The 22,269-nt window shown below is 37.6% G+C and overlaps 1 protein-coding gene across 2 annotated transcripts in view; it reads left to right on the plus strand.

The window, feature by feature from the left end:
- Window positions 1-2,276: 2,276 nt before the first annotated feature.
- The window catches only part of LOC131033665 (acyl-CoA-binding domain-containing protein 4), a 40,537-nt gene continuing 20,544 nt past the window's right edge, over window positions 2,277-22,269 (plus strand). Inside the window, exons 1-2 of one of the 2 annotated variants that reach the window (XM_057964931.2) lie at window positions 2,277-2,698; window positions 3,461-3,588. In XM_057964931.2, the coding sequence (XP_057820914.1) occupies window positions 2,378-2,698; window positions 3,461-3,588 (449 nt within the window). In that variant the 5' untranslated portion in view covers window positions 2,277-2,377. The remainder of the gene's footprint in view (window positions 2,699-3,460; window positions 3,589-22,269) is intronic. The other variant, XM_057964932.2, reaches the window with a different exon arrangement.

The following is a 22,269-nucleotide window of genomic DNA, read 5'->3' on the forward strand; positions in this document are numbered from 1 at the left end:
TGTGTGTGTACACACACACACACATATTATATATATATGTGCACACACACACACACACACACACACACACACACACACACACACATATTACTTCCCATATCAATCTTTATTTTTCTCTCTCCCTCTCTCATTCTCTCCCTTACTATATATTTATCTCATCCATATATATATATATATATATATATATATATATATATATATATATATATATATATATTGATTCACCCCCTCCCAATATTTATCTATTTATCTCTACCTCTCTCCCTCTTTATCTCAATTGATTTCTCTCCCTGTCTCTACATCTCTATTTGTCTATCTCTACTTATCTAAGTTTGTATATATTTCTATTTCTCCCCCTTTCTCGCCCCCCCTCTCTCTCTACCCTCTATCTTCTTATCTACCTCTATCTTCCTCTCTTCCTCTCTTCCCCTATATCTCTAGACATGTCTCCCTCTCCCCCTCCCTCTTCATAGACCTCTATATGTATATCAAATTTTCCTCTATCTATATCTCCATATTTTTTCTTCCATCTCCCTCTCTCTACCCTTATATCTCTCCCTCCCTCTCTCTACCTCCCTCTCTCTATATATTATTCTCTCTCTCTGTGTGTATGCATTTAACTTTTCCAATTTATCTCCCCCTCTACTCTCCATATTCATCTCTCTCTCTCTCTCTCTCTCTCTCTCTCTCTCTCTCTCTCTCTCTCTCTCTCTCTCTCTCTCTCTCTCTTTGCCTCTCCCTATTGCAAACATAACATGAGCATTTGTGGTGGAGCCTAATTATCCTCCTAATTTAGAGGTTTTTTTCAATCATGTTTGTATCCTTCCAAGTGGATGTATGGTTGATTTGAAGTTATCATTTCTCTATTGAAACTTATTTTTGGAGAAACAACATTGTTTACTAAATGACCTATCAAATGACCTCATGTATTACACAAATGTATGCAAAAAATGGATCAAAATATTTCCTAATTGACCTTCCACACCTCTTTGGTGTACCCATTGCACACCAAGGTGCGATTGTTAGTTGACAAAAAAAACTGTTAAATTGATGGAAAAAAAATCAACCCTACCTTAAACACCCACTATAAATTAGAATGTTAAGAACTTGTATATTTAAAGTCAAGATTCCACATATGTTTTTTTCAATCTCACAAAATCCACCGTTAGGGGAAAGGTACCAATAGCTGTCATAGCTTGCTTTGTGCACCTTAAGTTCCTAAATGGTACATCAAATTTTGACAATTTTTTTTTATTTTCTTTGTATATGACTTAAGAGCTTATAACTATTGTTTTGACTTCTGGGTAGTTACGATGAATGTGGTGGGATTCATTATGCACACAAAGGTCAAAAAACGATCATTTTGAGTTGACATTCAATACATATTCTCTATTGCCTTGCTAATCGTTCGCTTTGACCACCACAAAATTTGCACAACTGATCCAATACTTATACACAAATGTCTTACTAATCGTGTGCTATTACTATCAATAAAGTTGTACAATTGATCTAATTACTACTTTTTCCCTAAACAACTATTAACCCACTAAATAAAATTTTAGTATATTACTAATGAATGAAATCCAATGAATGATCATTAGAACACAAATGATAATTAGAACCTTTCCCCTATCCTATAAAAATAGTTGGGGAAGCTCCCTTAGGGGAAGAACATCAATTCATGTTCATGTTCCAATAAATAGATGGGGAAGCTCCCTTAGGGGAAGAGCACCAATTCACGTTCATGTTCCAATAACCGTTCACTCCTTGCACACCCAACCCCTCAATTACTAACTTTAAAAAAACGAAAAAACAAAAAAGTAAAAGCTCATTAATAAATTACAAATGTACCAATAGCAACTCATTTTTGAGCTTTTTTGGACCATAATTGACCCATTTGTGCATTTTTATTGGTACTCATAGCACACGACTATTGGAGCATTTGTGTATATGTATTGACGATTTTAAGTGCACAATTATTTGGATATCTTTAAACTGGTATTAGGCAACACTTTAAAAAGTGTACTTTTTGACCCTTGCACACATAACAAATCCCACAACATGCATCGTTAAAGCCAAAACAATAACTATAAGCAGTTAAGTCACATTCAGAAACAACAACAAAAAATGAAATCCAATGTACTGTTTCGAATATATGAATATACAAAATTAGCTATAAACAACTATCGGTCTGCTTCCCTGGTGAAATCACATCCTAATTCTGGCTTGGTTTGCACTAAAATCTACAGCGTGACGTTTTTGACGTGACAACTGAATTGACAATTGGCTTGATAAAATGCCACTCGTTTAGCGTATCTTCAAATATGAATATCATTATCTGATCCTCACCAGCTAAAGCAATTGAGTCATACACAAAATGGGTGAAGAGAAGAGCCGAGTTATATCCATATCTCACACCCTAACGCCCACGAAAAGTAACTCAGAAGAGGAAGAATGGAGGGCAGCCATGCTGTTCATAGGAAAAGGCCCCTCTGCAACCCTGCAATTCCTTCCAGAAGAATCCAGAGCATTATTATATGCCTACAAATCCCAGGCACTGGATGGGCCATGCCCAAGTGGTCAAGATGGGTCACTTGCCATTGATAGGGCACTGAGAGTGAAGCAGGAGGCATGGGGGGCTCTTGGGGATATGCCCAAATTACAGGCGAAGAGAGAATTTATTGGGTTACTCACACAGGTATTTCTGAAAAATAGTTTTCTGGTTTGTACTAGAATTATCGAATTTTATTCGTTCCCTTTTTTATATAAATTACCCAATTTGCTGATTTTCTACAATTAGAAAAAAAAATTCAATTTTTAAGTATTGATTGATTTTTCGTGTCAAAGTATCTGCTTTAATGATTTTTTCCTGATGGTATGTTCAGTAATAATACCAGGCACGTCAGAACCAGTCGTGGGAAGATTTCACCGAATTTATCCAAGTTTGCTTACAAAATCATTAAAAACAGAAATAATTAAAAATAAGAAAAAGTTCTTGAAAACAGTTCTTATATTTGATAATTTTAAAAACTTCTGCAGTTTTGGCGCCGAGCATAAATCTCAACGCCATGCTCAGAACCTAGTTAAACTACACAGTTGATTCCAGACGAACATTACAATTCAGGATACTATCGACAAGACATTCTTGAAATCTAAAATGTATATAAAGATGTTGGTCTTGGGTTCATGCATTCTATCAAGGTTGCGCAGACGCTTTCTGTCGAAAACTGTGACAATCTATTGAAAAATCAACATTACTGATTCTGCATAATATTTCACGTTTTTTATTCATAGATTATATGTACATAAAGTTGTTACATTTGACAAAATGTATGCTAACAAATTATATGTTCTTTATTAGAATTCACCTTGAATAGATATATTTTCTTATTTTTTGAATTGGCAAAATTTACCTGCCCTTCGACAGTTGTAAAATAATTTCCTGTTCACTCTGAGGCAGGTGTTGCCTGAGTGGAAGCAGTGGTGTAAGGATCATGGTGATTTGGTTGACAAGAAGGAGGAAGATACTGATGGGGTTTCTAAAATTGTGAGGGAGTTTTTGAAAAGGATTAGCTTGAGAGCAAATCTGTGAGTAAATTTTGCATATCATGTTGGTTTGCGTATTCTTGATTCGGTAATGGATTGAACCGGCATTTTGAAATATGCTTTTTAGTTTAGTTTTTCTTGGTCGGTTTTGGAAACGATGTTGTGTTGCATCTTTGTAAAACTGTTGAGTATTCAATATAAAAAATATGAGTTTTGATTTATTTCCTTAGTAAATCTTGGGGGAATTTTGGATGCCATGTTATATGACATCTTTGCCAAACAGTTGGAGTATTGAATACAATTTTTTTTAAAGAAATTTGCTTAGTAAATATTTGGTAAGGCTAAAGATGGCATATAACATGGTGCGAGGTAACATTGGATCACATTGTGGAGATGTATGAGCATAGGGTACATCAAGATTCAAATGTATTCCGTAATAATTGCCTGCTGCCTTCACTACAAACATGTGTAAGATTTAGGTCGCACATTGTTCTAAAGTTTTAAGTATTCTATAAAACAGTTATTAGTATTTTTTTTTCTTATCAAAATTGTGTGGGACTATGGGTGTGTCCACAATTCTTAAATTATTGTCTAGTAATACTCCGCACATGTTAGCTTGCACACTAATAATGCAAAAGATTATTTGAAATAGGTAGCACTCAGCACAATTAATTATTTTTTTTAATGGTATTGGTAAATGAAGCAACTGGCTACCTATAACATAACAGGTGAAGTTTGGACTGCACATTATGTTTATTTAAAATTTTAATGATATTCCTTTCGTTAACCTTAGCAAGGTTCACAACTGCATGAACTTTTCAGATCAAAATTTTGAGTAGGTTTTGAAGTGATGAGACTGAGGGTTCAAAACTTCAAACTTCAAATATATGCCCTGAAGCTATTTTCCAAAGGCCTGGTCTTCTGTACGTTTTTCAAATGAGCTAATTACATTTTAAGTTTTAACTAGGTAAACTATAAAACGAACCATAAATACCAAATATGTACAGGTGCGAATAATGACATTCTACTGTTCATGGTGCTTGGTCGGGAGATTCCATAAGTGAGTAACCCTGATCCCCTGGTTCAAGCAGTGTCAGGCAATTGCTACATGTCCCAGTCTATTAGGTTGTTTTTTTTAATACACCCAAGTTTTAGACCTAGATGCTCTCATAAGTCTGGGTTAGCATTTGGGTCCTGAACCATGCTGATTGACCTGTCAAGGAAGGGCCCACTGATGGAACTTGCAAAATTCTGATTAACTTTCAAGAGGAATGACTCCACAGCACTCCCGTGAGTAAGTTTTGAATATTTTGTTGTTTTAATAAGTTCTGAGAGTGGAATATTACTTTAGGGGGATTGTAACATATACCGACCATCATTGCAATGCACCATCAATCATAGAACACCTTTAGGTTTAGAAGGTAGAATCCATGTCGAAAACGTTTCCATTCGAGGATTAGGATTAGATGGAAGATTAGGATTATTGTTTGGAGGATTGTAGTATAAGGGACTTGGATTGTGGGTGGAGGTGATGGAGGGGTTGTACAAAGATGGAGATTGGGATATGGATAAGGGAGGAGATGTAGATATGGATATTGGATGAGAGGTGTATGTAGGTGAGGGATAAGAGGGAGACATGAATGGGGGATAAGATGGATGAGGGAAACTTTGGATAGGGAGTTGGTATCCTTTGTCAAAGGAAGAGGGAGGTTGAGCAATAGGAGATAGGTTAGAATTGGATGTGTTGGAATTGATTGTCATTGATGTCAATGGAGAAACAACACAACTGAACCTTTTGGAAATAGATTGGCATGATGATAGAAGGTACACTAACAAGGGAGAAGAGGAGGAAATGATATTTGCTCAATGTGGGGAAATAGATGGGGTGAGACTCGGTGACAAAGTGAATGAGTTGGCACTTAAATTTGACTCCTACATATCTATATCTACATATATCTATATACTATATAATTGAATCTTCTGTCACTTTGGAGGTGAAGATTATAGAAGGATCAGAAACTACAATTGATGTTATATTGATAATTGATAAATGGTGTGCTTCATTAAGGTGATCAGATTGTGGCCTATGGAATGCAGGGTCCCATTGTGACAACTATATGCGCTTTATTAATTCCATATCAAATGAAGGAGCTTCGAGTAAAGGAATATTTTCAACATTATAAGGAGTTGAAGGTTGCATAGGGAATCAAGAATAACTGCTCAAGGTCTTGAGCATGAACTCAGTTGTATGTTGACGGGCCTGACAAATCAAAGATTTCAGTTGAACATTTACATGAGACCTCTGTTAAAGCAGTAGTTGCTGTTGCAGATTTAGAAAGAATGGATCTTAACTTTTTTTGATTAAAGTTGAAAGAATTGCAAGTACAAAGAAAGGAATCGCATGAAGAAGATTTCAAATGGATTAGTCACTGTTAAAAGGGTTGTTGAAGCAATCATAATTATTATCATTTTGTTGCCGACTCCCTGGAGAGTAATCACCTATTATAGAAGTTATATTTATTCAATAAGGCCGACCTTTGAATGAATCGCCTCTTTTCAAGAAGATTTGCCTCCCTTCATGAAGGCAATGGGGTATATAAATAAGGAGAGTTGGACATAAAGACAACAAGTTCTTCAACACAACATCATACAAATTGGAGCAGCCTTAAAGCAGATTTGTGTAAAAGCATATATGAGAGATAGGGTGAATATGTTGCAGACTTAAAAAGGATCTATGAGCAGACTTAAAGAGGAAATATATGAGCAGACTTAAGGAATATTTATGTGCAGATATCTATGAGGAATATTTGCAGACATATATGAAAAATTTGTGCAGATATAGATGAGGAATATGTGTTGATCTTTACGAAGAATATGTGCAGATATACATGAGAAATATGTGCAGATATATATGAAGAATATGTGCAGATGTACATGAGGAATATGTGCAGGTATTTACAAAGAATATGTGCAGATCTTTATGAAGAATATATATATTATATATAGGAAGATAAAATCAGGAGAAAGATTGATACAAACGAGAGATCGAATTGACTATCATCCATTGAAAATTTGGAAGTTGGTGCTTCCTGCTTCCTGAAGGAGAGATTTGTGTTTCTCGCTGAGTTGGTGCTTAGCTATGGGGGTTGGTGCATACAAATTAAGAGGATTGGTGTCTCTTGTGGGTTAGTGCCTACAAAGTTTGAAAGGAGAGGTTATATAAGCATTTTTTTGCTCTCGTTTTCTCCTGTTTCCACGTAAATCGTATGTTCTACTTGCGTTGCGTAATTCTTGCATCTTATGTTATTGATATTGTGCAATTGATATGCTTAAGGTATTCAATTTGAAAAAGTAGAAAATAGTATTTTTTTAAATCCTTTTGGAGCATACCTCCCTTCTTAGGAAGGCTTTTGTTCCCACAAAAGCTTAATGAGACATCAAATGAGGAAAAGAGTTATACTCTCTCCTTAGAGTACCACTTGGCTTGGTTTTCCTTTTAATCTTTGAGTTCAATCTTTCAAGTTTCCTGGACTCTATTCCTTTTTTCTCTTGTTTTCTTTTCCAGTTCTACATCCTTCCTTATGAAGGATGATTCTTCCTTTCACACCCAAGTCTTCTAAAGAGTTTAGTACTTGTTCTTCATTTTCATCCGGCATAGAGGGCTCATGTAGCTGTAGGTACTCACAATTGGCAATGGAATGCATCTTCATGAAGGGAGGAAGATGAAGTTTGAATGCAGTTTCACCTATGGCTTTTAAAAGTGTGAAAGGTCCATACCTTAATGGCTTGATATTCTTTGCTTGTCCTTCAAGTCTTTCCTTGCCCAAGGGAAGCCAAACTTTGTCTCCTACCCCAAAGTTGCATTTCTTTATAGTTTATATATTTGTTGTGTTCTTTCCAATTGTTCTTTAATTTTGAGTTGGATTTTCCTAATCCTCTCAACAGATTTAGATACTAGTCACCTCATTATCTTGTCCTACTTACTCATATTGCTTGTCAAAAGCTACATCAAGTGGACCAGATGGTAGATATCCTAAAAATGCTTCAAATGCAACTTATCAGTAGAAGAATGCATGCTCTATTTAAGAATGCTGGATGTATGAGAGCGATTCATCCCATGTTTTGGGACACTTATGAAATATCCATTGTATTAAATTTCCTGGTTTACACAAGCTGACACTTTCAGACAATTATTGCTATCACAGTTAATTGGTCGTGATTCAGAATTGCTAGGTTAATTCATAGTGCTTTCATGTCTTAATCAAACTCAGAATCTCCAATCAGTGAAACCGCAACTTCTGACAATAAATTTAAACACCAAATACAGTCTACGAGATAGGAAAAAAGTAGCACAACATGCATGTGTCAGAAAACAACATTTATATTCAACAATGATTCAGTTACAGTGTTTGTGGTGCACAGAATCATTTACAGGTGTTGTCTTCAGATCTGGTAAGTATGATGCTTGGAATAGCTTCAAACCCAAAAACAATGGCAATCCTTTTATAGGATAATGACGCTTTAGGAGTAGACAGTGCAGAGTTGAAACGTCCCCCACCAAGTGATGAATATAAAATCACAGTATGCTTCAGATGCCTGGAGAAGATGTGAGGTGTCTCCAGTGCATAAAAAGGGCCCTGAGTGATCAGATCACTAGGGCATATCTAGGAAAAACCCTTGATCTGTATTTAACCCTTGTTGGTGCCACCAACACCCAACAACTCGCCTCTAATTCGTGACCTCTGGAAGTGCCCAAAGAGTTAGTTTCGGCCCGTGACTGTTTGAAACTGAAATCAGATAATCAAGGTATTTTCCCATGGAAATTCAGAATGAATCACTGTTGCAGGTAGTTATAGTGATGGGAATTTTCTGAGCATGCTACTTGATTATAGACCTAGAATAAACAATTTTTCAATAAGCTCAATTCAATTCCCCAAACGGAAATTGCACCAAAGATCAGTGAGGTTTGCATCTGTAAAGCGGAAAATCGAACCCTAGGTGTTCCCCCACTCAATGGAGAGAGAAAGGAGGTCACTAGGATTGACGGTTTTCACTTAGGAGAGACTTTACATTCAAAAGAGGGGTTGAAACTCACAAGATCCAATCCCACACAATGCAAGACTGGATTCTAAATGAGTTTTAAGGGTTAAGACATCAAGGATACCCTCTTTTGTAAAGAATGTAGATAGAATGATTGAACTAGGAATGCATGTAAAGTAAGGAAGATTCGCTTGTAGACGGAGATAGGGACATGGGATGAAGCTGCGGACCTGAAATTAGCAGTAAAATGTCGAGACGATGCTGTCCTGCAAATTTGAGCGAAAGTTGACGGGACGATGGCGCCCGGAGTGCACACGGTCCTCCGAAAAATCCGCGAAACGAAGGGGGATCTGTTCGTCTTTGCACAAGGCTTCCAAATCTTCAATTACAGCTGCGTACCTGCAACCTACACACAGAAAAGAGAGGACGATTGGGGGTTTAGGGATTAGGGGTTTGCCTTTAGGTCAAACCCCGGTTTTGGAATTAACCAAGAAATGAGAATGCTGTAAATGTAAATGTTTATAATGTAAACAAGTACTGATACCTTGTTGTAAGAATGTTTGTATTCTTACATGCGAAGGTGTAATGATGTTGTATGTTTGTATGTTGTATGTTGTAAGTGATCTCCTCTTCAATGGTTGAATCCTTGTCTTGAATGCAACATCTAGCCTTGAATGGAGACTTAGAATACTCAATTGCTTGAAGGAATGCTTGAATGCTTGAATGCTTGAATGTTTGAATGTTTGAATATCGCTTCCGCCTCTTGCTACCACCACCCTTTTTCTGGGAGGGGAAATGTAGTTTATATACTTGTCAATTAGGGTTGAGAGACTGATTTTTCCGACCTTAGGCCGACCTAGGCACATTATTTTCCGAATTGCAAACTTAAAGACCCGATGCCCAACAAGAGACCGGGCCCAAAATAGGGCCAGGGACCAGGGCGCTGGGCGCCATGGTCCCACCTCCCGGGACAACAGGGTGCAAGGAAGGATCAGGCCAAGGTGCAGAAATATGCAGTTTTTGATGTCGTAAACAGGTTTCGGGGTCTCCATTCAGGTTCAACGTTGCGCCGCCATCGTGAAGACCCAAATGCAGTCGAAATTGCAAGTGTCGCAATTTTAGGACGCTACGGCATCCTACCTGTCCAGCTGGCTTGAGGGTTTCGTCCCAAGTCTAGGTAATAAGCAAAATTACAATGATTGGAATAAAAAATTGGCTGCTCAAAATGTTCCATCAAACAGACACATATACCTGTTTGAGAATGCTTGGAAGGACTAGGTTGGCTAGGAGTAAATCAACCATGTCGGCCTACCAAAATAATTATAATTTTTAGAATAATTAATATTAACATAATAATATAATTATATTATTATAATAATATTGTTTAAAACACTTTTATTATTTAAAATAAAATAACCTAGAGGGTGTTGGCACGAGGGGCATGACAACTTACTATTATGCCCCCTAATGAGCTGCACAAAAGTCCTATTGACCATTTCTGTTTGGTCATCTATTGTGGGTGAAATACTATGCTTTTCTTTAGCTTTGTGTCCGTTATTCTCCACAATGTAGAATAAAACTTACTAACAAATTGTGTATCCTTGTTAGAAATGATGAACTTAGGAAGCCCAAAGTGTACTCGTACATTGCGATAGAACAATCTAGTTTATTTTCTTGGGATAGGCTTTATATAAGCCATTCAAATACACATTTTGCTAAACTTGTCAACTACCACAAACAAGTAATCATGCCCATGTCTGCTCATAGGCAACCCTCCTAGAAAATCCATCGAAACACTTTCGCCATGGTCTTGTGGGAACAGGCAAATGCATATATATTTCTTCATTTCTTGTTTTAGATTTGCCAGTGCAACATAATTTATGATGTCTAACAAACCTTGCTACGTCTTGCTGCATTTTGGGTTGAAACACATACCTTTGCAAATGAGCCATCATTTTTTCTATGCTTAGTGACCTGCCACTTTGGAGGTATGGGCCTCCCTCATTAGTAGAAGTGTTTGTGCTCTTGGCACACACAATTTTCCTACCTCATGGAACAACCCATCTCAAAGATAAAAGTATTCTTCACTTCTTATAATTCCCTTTCACCAAAATATTTACCACATGTATATTCTTCAACATAAGCCTCCTTTTTGGAGGGCTCAAGCGAGTTACCATGGCCATTGCTGAAATAGATGGCCCAGACAACATGGCTGCCACACCATTGTTAGTACCTTCTTAATATTTGATTACAAAATGAAATTGCTGAAGAAAACCCTTCCATTTATAGTGTCATGATTGTCATAAGTTACTCTATCCTTGCAAATATTGTAGAGGTTAGTGGCCAATATGTGCAGTAGTTTCCTTACCAATAGATAGTGTCTCCATGTTTTAATAGCTTGAAACTAATGCTATAATTCTTTATCATAAGTTGCATAACCTGTAACTGTTGAAGGAAAAACCCCTGAATAATAGCATGTAGGCTTATTAGCGACTTGAAGCAAGATGACAGCCATTGCATATTCCCTAGCATTTTTTTCTACCTCAAATGGCTTTCATATATAGGAAGAGCTAAAATAGGAGCATGAATTATCTTATACTACAATGTTTCAAATACCTTATCATGCTTGTTATCCCAATTGAAGTTATTGCCCTGTGGGCAGGAAGGAGGAGGAATACAAAAATTCACGAATTGTGCAGCCTCTACAAAACCCTTAGCTTCTAAAATACTCTTTGGTGTAGGGTAATTTGCATTGGTTCAACTTTTGGTGGGTCTATTTTTAATTCTCCTCCTTCAACATGCTATAAATATGCCAATATGCCAATGATTCTTTACCAAATTAACATTTCTTTAGATTTCATAAAGATGTTCTTTTAACCTTTCCAAGGCTTGGTTATTCTGGATTAAATGTTCTTCCCAGCTAGCATTGAATATTAAAATATCATCTAGATAGAGTATCACAAAGTTATTTGTGAATTCCCTTAAAACATCATCAATCTCATAAAAGTAGCAGGTCAATTACTCAAGGCAAAAGGAAGTACTGACCATTCATAAAGTTCCTACTTAATTTTGAAAGCAGTTTTCAAGGTGTCCTCTTTTTCATTTGCACCTGATCGTAACTGGACTTAAGAACCTACTTAGTGGAATACATAGTGTTGTGTTGTATACACACGCCCCATTGGAAATGGGGACCTCAACTTTTTTCACTTTCTAGCTTAGTGTTTTTGCTTAGTTGCTTAGCTTGGCAATAGTTTTGTACTCTTTAGCCTTTGTTTGTAAAGAGGGGTTTTCGTCTTGTCAATCCGGAAGGAGTGTGTTGTTCGGTCCTTGAAATGACTTAGGATGCAAAGTTTATCCTTGAGGGTGTACAATTGAGTCAGGGATTCAAGTTTGGAGCCCAAAATCCATGAACAAACGTCAAGATAGAGGATTCAAAATTGTTGAAAGTTGTCAATGTTGCCAAATGTTGTCATAGTTGCTGAAATGTAAAAATGTTGCAAAACTGTTGTTAGGGACAAGTTGTCAAGGAATTAAGATTTTTGAAATGCTAAAAATGATGAAATTCTATGTCTTGATGAGGAAAATACCTTGTCAAGGTTGGATTTTCCGACCTTGACAAGGGAAAATGAGAAACAATTTGTAAAATCCTTAGACAGAGTTACAATTTCGTGGAAAATCCTTATTTGAAGTGTCAAATTCAAAGATTAAATTTAAAGGTGAAACATTTTATTCAAGTTTGATCCAGAACTCAAGTCCTTGTTGGGTTGTAATGAGGAATTCCAAAATGGAATAAGAAATTCAAGGTTTAGGTCCAGATTGTCTCTTTCAAAATTGAATTTTCCTTAGCAAATTATTGATGATCCTCGTCAAAACCTTCATCTTGCATTCACCAAGTCCTTGCATTGCCTAGAAAGGTGCCTTGACTTGTCCTTGTCAAGGTGGATTTAGCGCCCTACTTATCCATCTTAACCCTTCATTTGTGCCTAACCTTGCCCCTTTGTCCATGGACACATTGCTAATGTGCCCTTGCAGTCATTGTCCTAGCATGAGGCTAAATGTCGCCGTTGTCTTAGTCCCTCTACTCACATCAATTTGCGCTCAACCTTGTTTTGTCCCTGGCACCATCTCATTACCGACTTGTTTAGTTCTTGAGTACACTCCAAATATACTCAGTCTTTAGTCCCTCACTACCCTTAAAAACTGCCTTCATCTAGTCCTTGAGACTGCCTTGCATATTGTCCATGCACATCATGAAAATGTTCTCAGTCCTTCTCCTTATGCAACATGAATACCGCCCTTCATTTGTATTCAAGAACTCTATATAAGGCTTCGCCTTCTCATTTGTAAAGGTTAATAGTCACAGAATATTTGATCATTAGAAGTTAGCAAGTAGAGTAGAGTAGGAGGAGAAGACCAAGAATTGTTGCCAAAGCTATGTTGGAATAAACAATATGACTTTCATTGAAGATATGGTAGATTTTTTTGTGTTGTTTCCACATGATGCATGGTTTCTAGTTCCACTTCTCAAGTTTTAGATTTGTTTGTATGGATTTGATTAGTTTAATGGAAGATCTTATTGTTGATAAATGGTGATGCCTATATGTTCATACCATATGAAATTTGTTGATTGCAAATTGCAGTGCATGGTTAGTCTGAATTCAATTGAAAGATTAATTTCGATTGCTCTATGCTCGTTGTTCATGGTGTTGATGTGCATAAGTGATATGAAAATCATTTGTGTACCCTTAGGAGATTGCACCATATTTGTGTAGTTGTTTCCTCATAGTGAAGCAAAGCTTGGTTTGGTTTCATTAAGTCCGCAATCATTTCTTGTATTTTAGGTGTTAGATTAGCTTTCCCTAAATCCTTTGCCTTTTGTATTTGTTTGAGTTTGAATCAGTTAGTTTCCACATTCCACCAAAATGTAAGTCCCTTTGTGTTACCAACAATATTACATCATACATTGAGTCTATCCACAATATAAAGTCAATTGTTCGCATTTTAAACCTTGGGGTTGCCTTGTTTGATCAAGAAGTTTAGCATTCAAGGTTTCCTTGTTCAAGAGAGGATATAATACTTAGGTATTTTATTCTGTGTTTGAGGTGTCATAAAAAACACATCGACACATAACATGTCTAAGTTGATCTAAAAATCATCTATCCTCGAGAGAGGATATCTAATCTTGACAGTAATTTTATCAAAGAGTCCAATAATCTTTTTATATTCTCCAAGAACCATCTTTTTTTCTTAACATTACTATGGATGTCCCACATGGTGAGGTGAACAAGGCCAATTTCTCCTTGCTCTAATATCTCTTGTAGGTGGCTCTTGACCTTGTATTTTCTCAAGTAATGTTTGTGGATACAAGCTGATATTTGGTAGAGTAGACTTTGGTAGTATTGAATCTTGCGCACCACCTTCTTTCTTGGTGGCAACCCTTTCAGTTCTATGAATGCTTATTGAAAAACTGACAAGGCTTCATCCATGTGTTTCAATTTTGAGTTGGTCATGGTAGAAATGCTAATCCCATATTCATTCTTATCTTTAAGTGAAAGCTGAAAAACTGCTTAGTATCTTGACAATTTAATTGCATGATTAGCACCTTACCATGGCTACATTAGCCCTGCTCTAATGTCCTTTGGTTTTATATTTGATGCCATCATTGGCTCACTTGTACGTAATAGAGCTTCTCATAAATATACCATCTTTGATATAAAGATGTGGACTATTGAGAACAATATCAAAAGCATCAAGGGGGATTATATCAACATCTTATGTATTAATTGTGCATTTATCCCAAATTTTACCTTGCATCATTTATTCACCTATACATTTACATCTCTTTCAACCCATCCCAATAGATATGGATGTAGATGTTCCTTTGTCTTCAGCACAAGTCTTTTAATCAAATTTCTAAAATAAGATTACATTGTGATCCTGAATCTAGCAAAACATTAGTTCTGTTCTATTTAACTTGTAACTTGAAAACAAAAAGTTTCATAATCTCTTCAAGTTCATTTTCCTTAGTGGCCATGTGTCTAAGGTTGTCATCAATAATTGAACTATCCTCAATTTCCATTTAACCTTCATCAATAGTTAGCATAGATTCCTTTGTATCATTTTTTTAACCCTTATTCTTATTCTTAGGGTGTTGTTCATGATGAAACTTCCAATGGTTTGAGTTGACAAGCCCATCTAAATTACTTATGTTCTTTTAAACATTTTACTGTCCCCCTTTTGTACTACTATATGAGCTTTCTGTTTTCCAATTTTTCTAATACTTGCCTTTGAATTTACAAGACACCTTCATACCTCATCTTCTCCTCCTCTATGTAGTTTGCTTCGACTCATGCCTTGTCCAAGTCCTTTGGATAAGTGGTGATTGCCCTCCTTTGTATGTGAGTATGGAGTCCACTGAAATATTTTGTCATCATGTCCTCCTCTTCAAGATCCACTTTGTTTACCATTAGAATTATGTGGTGCAATCCTATACACTTGGACCAGCTTCTTGTTTGTAATAATAATATAAAAAATCACACCTTGTACAATTCAATGCAACAAATGGTGCCTTCCTCCACATCATCGGAGGTCGTGTACCACCGCTTTTGTCTTTTTTCCCACCTAGATCGCTTCATTAGCTCCAGACTGGAATCTTACCAACTCTGTCGACTTGTCATCTTGTTGTGACGTATTCACACATCGCCCCATTGCAAATGGGGACCCTTGCTTTTTGCTCTCTAGAGTTTGTCTTCTAGGTCTTTTAGGGTTTAGTCTGTTAGCTTTTGCATGGTGAGTGCTGTCAGGAGGATCACTAGATAGCAGGCTCTGCTTGAGCTAGGGTGAGTCAGTTGATGCTCCAAGTTAAGGGCGTTTTTCAAGGTCTTCCTTAGGCTTGGTTTTGCTGGTGGTGTCCCGTTTGAGTTCGAGGAAGTCAGTGAGTGGTTGAGCAAATTTGGCTAAGGAATGGAAGGAATAAATCAAAGATATAGCCTAGGACAAAGTCAAGCCAGTTTGAAGGTGAATTGAGCCTAGAAAGGTGAATTTCGCTCCTGACCCTTCCAAAGGGTCCAGAGCGAAATTCATGTAAAACCCTATTTTCCACAAAAACTGGAGCTATATGTCAACCTAAAGGAGAAATTTGCATGATCATGAGGAAAGGAGGCCTAATAAAGTTTGTCCAAGGTGTGAGGAGGAGAAAATATGTGAGAAATTGGCTCAAAAGGTGAATTTCACTCCTGACCCTTCCAAAGGGTCCAGAGCGAAATTCATATTTCCTCTATTGTGCTTCTTAGCTTGACCAAGTTAGGAGCTTCTAAGGCATGGTTTGGTAGGTTTTGGTGCATATTTGCCTTGAAGAGGAATTTTTGGACCTCAAAGTGATGAAAGCTAGCCTCAAATTAGAATTTCACTCCTGACCCTTCCAAAGGGTCCAGAGCGAAATCTTCCCCTTTTGCTTTCCTTTGACCTTAAAACCTAGTCTGACATTGCTTGGACCCAGTTGGGTGATGGAATATTTTGGTAATGAAACAAGGATGTTGATTTGATCAAATTTGGAGGAAAATGAGATAAACCAAGGTGAAAAACTAGCCAAGAATAGGGATTTTGCTCCTAACCCTTCCAAAGGGTCCAGAGCGAAATTCATCATAAACCTTATTTGTTGCCTTGAATGGACTTGAAACCTTGTTCCTAAGGTGGAAAATGATCTAAGTTTGCTTCTTGAAGTGGTTTGAAGTTTGAAAAGTGAGTAATCTAGCCTAGAATGAGATTTTTGCTCCTGACCCTTCCAAAGGGTCCAGAGCAAGAATCTTCCTAAAGCTCATTTCCTCCTAAGTTTGACTAAATTTTGATTTGCAAGAAATCTTGAAAGGAAGGTTGGACATCTTGTTACCTTTGAAATGTGAAGGATTTTGGACCAAAAAGGAAATTTTGCTCCTGACCCTTCCAAAGGGTCCAGAGCGAAATTCCTAAAAACTCTTATTTTTGCATTGAAGGAGGTCAAGTCCTTGGTTTTTTATGGCGTGGATGGAAGTGAAGTAGCTTGTCTTTGTCTCTTGAGGTTGTTTTGAATGGGAGAAATGAAGAATCTAGCCTAAGTCAAGATTTTCGCTCTTGACCCTTCCAAAGGGTCCAGAGCGAAAATCTTCCTAAGATGCATTTCTTTCCTTGTTTGGCTAAATTTGATGTCCAAGGCATGATGATAAGGAGAATGAACATGATCTAGCCTTTGAGAGTGTTTGGTAGCTATGAAAATGAAGGATTTTAGCCAAGAAAGGAAATTTCGCTCCTGACCCTTCCAAAGGGTCCAGAGCGAAATTCCTTACAAGCCTACCTTTTTGACCTTTCTTGGGCTTAAAACCTTGTTCCTAGGGCGATGAAGGATGAGATTCTACCTTGCAAAGAAGTTTCAAGTTGAAAGAATGATGATTTTTGGTCAAGAATGAGATTTTCACTCCTGACCCTTCCAAAGGGTCCAGAGCGAATTTTCTCAAAACCTCTCTTTGCTATCAATTTTGTGCTAGATCAAGTGTGGGATAAGGTAAAATCAAGGAGAAGTTGCCCCTGAAAGTGACTATAAGTTGCTAGAAACCATGAAAGATGAAGGAATTGAGCCTAAAAGTGATTTTCGCTCCTGACCCTTCCAAAGGGTCCAGAGCGAAAATCCTAAAAACCATCTTTTCTTCCAAAATTTGAGCAAAGTTAAACTTGGACAAGGGTGCGAGAAGTCATTTGGATTGCCTTAGAGTGGATTTTGGTCGCCAAGAATGCAAATTTTGAAGTCAAATGAGAATTTCGCTCCTGACCCTTCCAAAGGGTCCAGAGCGAAATTCTTAAGATCACCCTTTTTCCTTACAAATCAAGTCAAGATTTTGGTTTTTATACCCTGGAGAGGAGTGAGGCAAGGTGTTCTAAGTCTTGGAGGTGATTTGAAGTTGAAAGGATGGCGAAATAGCCCTAAAACAAGATTTTCGCTCTTGACCCTTCCAAAGGGTCCAGAGCGAAAATCCTAAAATCTACCTATTCCTTTCAAATTTATGCTAAGCTATGCCTAGACCAAGGTAAAAGATGCCCTTGAGATTGCCCTTGAGTTGATGGTTGTCTCCAAAAATGATGATTTTAGGCCAGAGGAGGAAAATCGCTCTTGACCCTTCCAAAGGGTCCAGGGCGAAAATCCTTCAATCACCTATTTTGCCTTGCAAAATCAAGTTAAACTTAGGTTGGATGAAAGAAGAGAAGTATTTCCTTTCTTTGTGAGGTGGATTGAAGTTGAAATGATGAAGAAGTGAACTACAAGCAAGAAATTCGCTCTTGACCCTTCCAAAGGGTCCAGAGCGAAAAACACTAAAACCATCCTTTTCTCCAAATTTTGTGCTAAGTCAGGCCTATACTAGGGTGAGAGAAGCTATTTAGAATGCCTTGGAAAGATGTTTCACCTTCAAAAATGTGAATTTTGAGCTAAGTTGGAATTTCGCTTCTGACCCTTCCAAAGGGTCCAGAGCGAAATTCTTCAAATCAACTATTTTTCCCTTGTGTGAGGCCAAGACTTTGATTCTTAGGGCGTGGTTGAGGATGGAAGGATGTTATTTAGCCTTACAAGATGAATTGAAGTGAAGGAGATGAGGAATTAAGACCTAAAACTTGAATTTCGCTCCTGACCCTTCCAAAGGGTCCAGAGCGAAATTCTTAAAACCTCCATTTTTGCCCCAAATTTACATCAAGCTTGGTGTTGGTTGAGAATGAGGACGTCCTTGGGCATGTATCTAAGCAAGTATGATCACAAGGTGAGAAGAATTTGAGCCAGGAATGCAAAATTCGCTCCTGACCCTTCCAAAGGGTCCGGAGCGAAATTCTCATGGAGCCTGTCCTTGGAAAGAATTTTAAGCAAACTTCATTTTGATATCTTCTTGTTGATGATTTAAGGTAGGAAATGCTATGTTGAAATAAATTCATTATGTGTCTTTAATCATCTCTTGATTTGTTTTGCAGATGAAAGAAGAGCAGGCATCATCAAGGACGACCTCCTCCAGCCCAGCATCGACAGGGACGACCTTTTCCAGCCCAACATTTTAAGGGAAGGTACACCATCCATCCTGCACATCAAAGACAAAAGAGGATCAAAGCAAGGGTCTGTTGGAGAAGCAGATAGTTTCAGAAGAGTTAATTAAAGTTAGCTTCTCAGCATCACCAAATTGAGCATCAACCAAGTGTCAGACAAGGTGGCATCCTAGTCATCACTCCTCCAGTCGGGTTGGTCCACTTCAGCATGTCCAGATTCAATGTACCTGACTTATCAAAGATGGCAAAAACTTCAATGTACCTACCCCGGCTATCCATTGGTCGAATATTCCAGAGAAGACGTGTTCGAATAATGCAATTATTTCATTGGTCAGAATTAAGTTTGTTGTAACAAACCCTAATTAGGGTTTTCATTGTAAAATCTCGGCCATTGATCTCAAATTGATCTAAGCCATTGAATTGTATTGTGGGCATTATATAAGCCCTGGCTCTTCATTTGTAAAGGCTAATAGTTAGTCAATAATAGCTAATAGTTAATAGTTAGTAAATAGAGGCCAAAATAGTAGAATAGCAATTAGAGTAGATTAAGAAGAGAAGGCAAGACATTGTTGCCTTAATTGTGAAGACTTCTTTTCATTGAAGATATGGTGGAATATGTTGTTTCTTTGCAATGTGCATGGTCTCTTGTTGAATCTTCATTTTTGATGATAGATGATTAGATTGAGTGAAGAAAATTGTTGAATGCACTTGTGTGGAATCTGTCTAGTCCATACCACTAGCCTCTTACTGATGGTAAATGCGCCCTGCGTGGTCAACTGGCATAAAATGAGCTTAATCTTAAGTCGTTACACGTCTATTGTTCATGCATTATCTTGAATGGTGATCATTGTCGGATGGTGTACGATTTGAACGTATTGGAAGCATCCCTTAGAAGATCGCACTGAGTTGATGTTGAATTGTTCAACCCGATGGTGAGACCCATCCCAGTAGGACTCCACCTAGTCATTCATCCATCTTCTCACATTCTAGATAGTAGAGTAGACTTCCTGAACCCTGCATCTTTTGCCATTTGTTTGTCTTCCAGTAGATAGGACTTGTGATTCCAGCAAATCAGACGTTCAGGTCATCGAGTGCAAGTCCCCTTGTGATTCTAGCAAAATCACATCATACCACAGAGAGCTTATCCACGAGTAGAGAACCTACATACAGGAACCTTGGAGTTGCCTCGACTGATCCTTCGGCGAGATCTTCAGCAGTCGGGAAACTTTGTTCAAGAGAGGATAAGGTACCTTTAGGTATTTTATTCTGTGTTTGGTCGTGTACAAAAGACACGTCAACACATCCCCAGGACACTAGCGCGACACAGAGACGTTCACGCGATGCGCTAGCGTCTCGCGAATCTAACAGTCTGCAGGTGGCCATTTGAGCTTTACGCCTGTGCTTGGAAGGAATCGTAACGCCTTTGCATGCGCCCATCGACGTTGGTTTTCCTTCCAGGGCCTATATCTCTCCCATTTGAAGGCATTTTGGAGGGTTCTTGATCATTTTTTTGCAGGTTGAAGCTTTTGGTAATCTTCTTGGGCAATATTCATAGGTTTTCACGAGACCACCATTGTTGCAGTCTCTTGAACAACTCACAATGTTGTCTTCATAGGTCTTGGAAGGGGAGTTCACTTACTTTACTTGATTTGTTTGCATATTCGTAATCTTTCATCTCAATCTATTATCGTATTTCTTTCACTTTATCATTTCATTTCATTGTTGCTATCATCCGGGTTGTCCGTGGAGGTCGAAACACCGAAACGGGGGTTTGACTAAGGCAAACTCCAAAACACAACCCCCAACATTTTCCTTCTTGCTTTTGTGCAGATTTTGTAATCGTGGGAAGGTAGTCATCTTGCGGGACGCTTCAATCGTGGACCCGCTGTGAGCTTCCCTCATTCCTTCCTCCCTTTTCATTCTAGTATTTCACATTTTGCGTTATTAACTTAGTTTTTTCATTTTCCCTGTTTGTTTAGTAATATAGTTGCGCCTGTCACTTTTCATATGACTTTTGTATCTCGTCCGTACAGGACGATAGCGCGCCGCGTTGGTGTCCCAGTTCCGCGCTCTCATGATCGGGACAGAGGCTTAACAAAGCCATTTGGAAACTTAGTTTGTTAGCCATTTATCTTATTTTGTACTTAGTTTTGCATTTTCATCCCCTGGCTCACCCTTAGCGCTAGTTAAATGAGGTAAAGCGAAGGTAGGTTTGTTCCTTGAGGTCCATCACCTTGAGGGTAACAAATCCCGTCCTCTACAATAATACACCCATTATATTTTTTGATAAACCTTATGCCCTATGTGTGTGATAGAAAGTCCTTATCAACTCTATGAATTCTTCCCATTTACCAACTATCGGCTTTTCCTTTTTGTTACAATTTGCAACATATCCTACCCACCATACAAGAGCATAATCATTTTTAGGAATGCAAAATTGATCCATGTATTTAATATATCCACATTAATTTGTTCATTTAAAAAGGCTTAATTTCTACTTTTGTTTCAACCTTTAACTGACTGAATAATCTTTGCTTCTATATGAGGTTCATTTAGAAAATCTTTTCCTTTCATATCATCTTCAGTAATACCAATTTTTTTGCCACAGTTTTAACCAATCCACCGATTAATTTTTTTTTTTCTTCTATATCACCTTGCTTCCTACTCGTGCTCTTGTTTTTGTCTCAAGAATTGCTGATTCTCCATGATGCCTCTTATGTGGCCTTCTAGTGCTGTCACCTGTACACTCAATACATTCAAATCCTCAATGGATGCACTTTGAGCTTTTGTTACTATCATGCAAAAGACTTCCTCAAATCCACCAAAAAAATCAAATTGCTTTGATGTCAAAAGTGATCTCTATAGATTTAGAACTTCACCAAATTTCAACTACTTTCTACTTGCTTGCAAATGAAAGTGTAGGTCTTTTAGAGAAAGGAATATTTTGCTAAAATAAAATAAAAATCAATAAAACTCAAAACACGGATAATCTTAGAAAATTCCCAATGTAGAGGAAAAACTAGTCCCTTTGGTAGTGGCGACGTGCCTTGATTATCCCTACTTTATCAATGGCAAAGAGATATACAAGTTGGCAATTTTGCCTTCTGCGTTTGTTATTTCTCCAGCAATAAACAAGAACATACAATAATTCACAATCCTCAAAATACTAGATGTTTTTAATCCAATGCACAGTTGAGTTTTCCTGGGCCATGAGTGATGAGTTATAGTCACTGAACAAAGAAACAATGCATGTATGGTTCAGCTTTTGAGTCTGAATGTTTGTATGGATTGTAGACTTTGTTTACCCATGGTATGGCTCTAGATGCTTGTGCACCCATGGTACGGTCTAGACTCTTAACACCCTTGCAGTACAGTCTTGTGTTTGATACACTTCTCCATTGCTGTCAAACACTTGCTTCACATCTGAATCTTGTTTTCTGTTACATATATTTTTTAGATCCTTTTGGATCAATTTAACTGGAGAGCAAGCCAAGCTTATCCAAATTGATGTCATTTCTAGATCCAAAAGCCATGCTCGTGAGAAAGTAAGACCTTTCACTTTTCCAATTCAATGTTCTGAAGCCAAAGGAGATCAATAAAGCATAAGATTATTTTAGGAAAATAGTAAAG

This window comes from Cryptomeria japonica, chromosome 5, assembly GCF_030272615.1.
Source record: "Cryptomeria japonica chromosome 5, Sugi_1.0, whole genome shotgun sequence".
NCBI classification, from domain to species: Eukaryota; Viridiplantae; Streptophyta; class Pinopsida; order Cupressales; family Cupressaceae; genus Cryptomeria; species Cryptomeria japonica.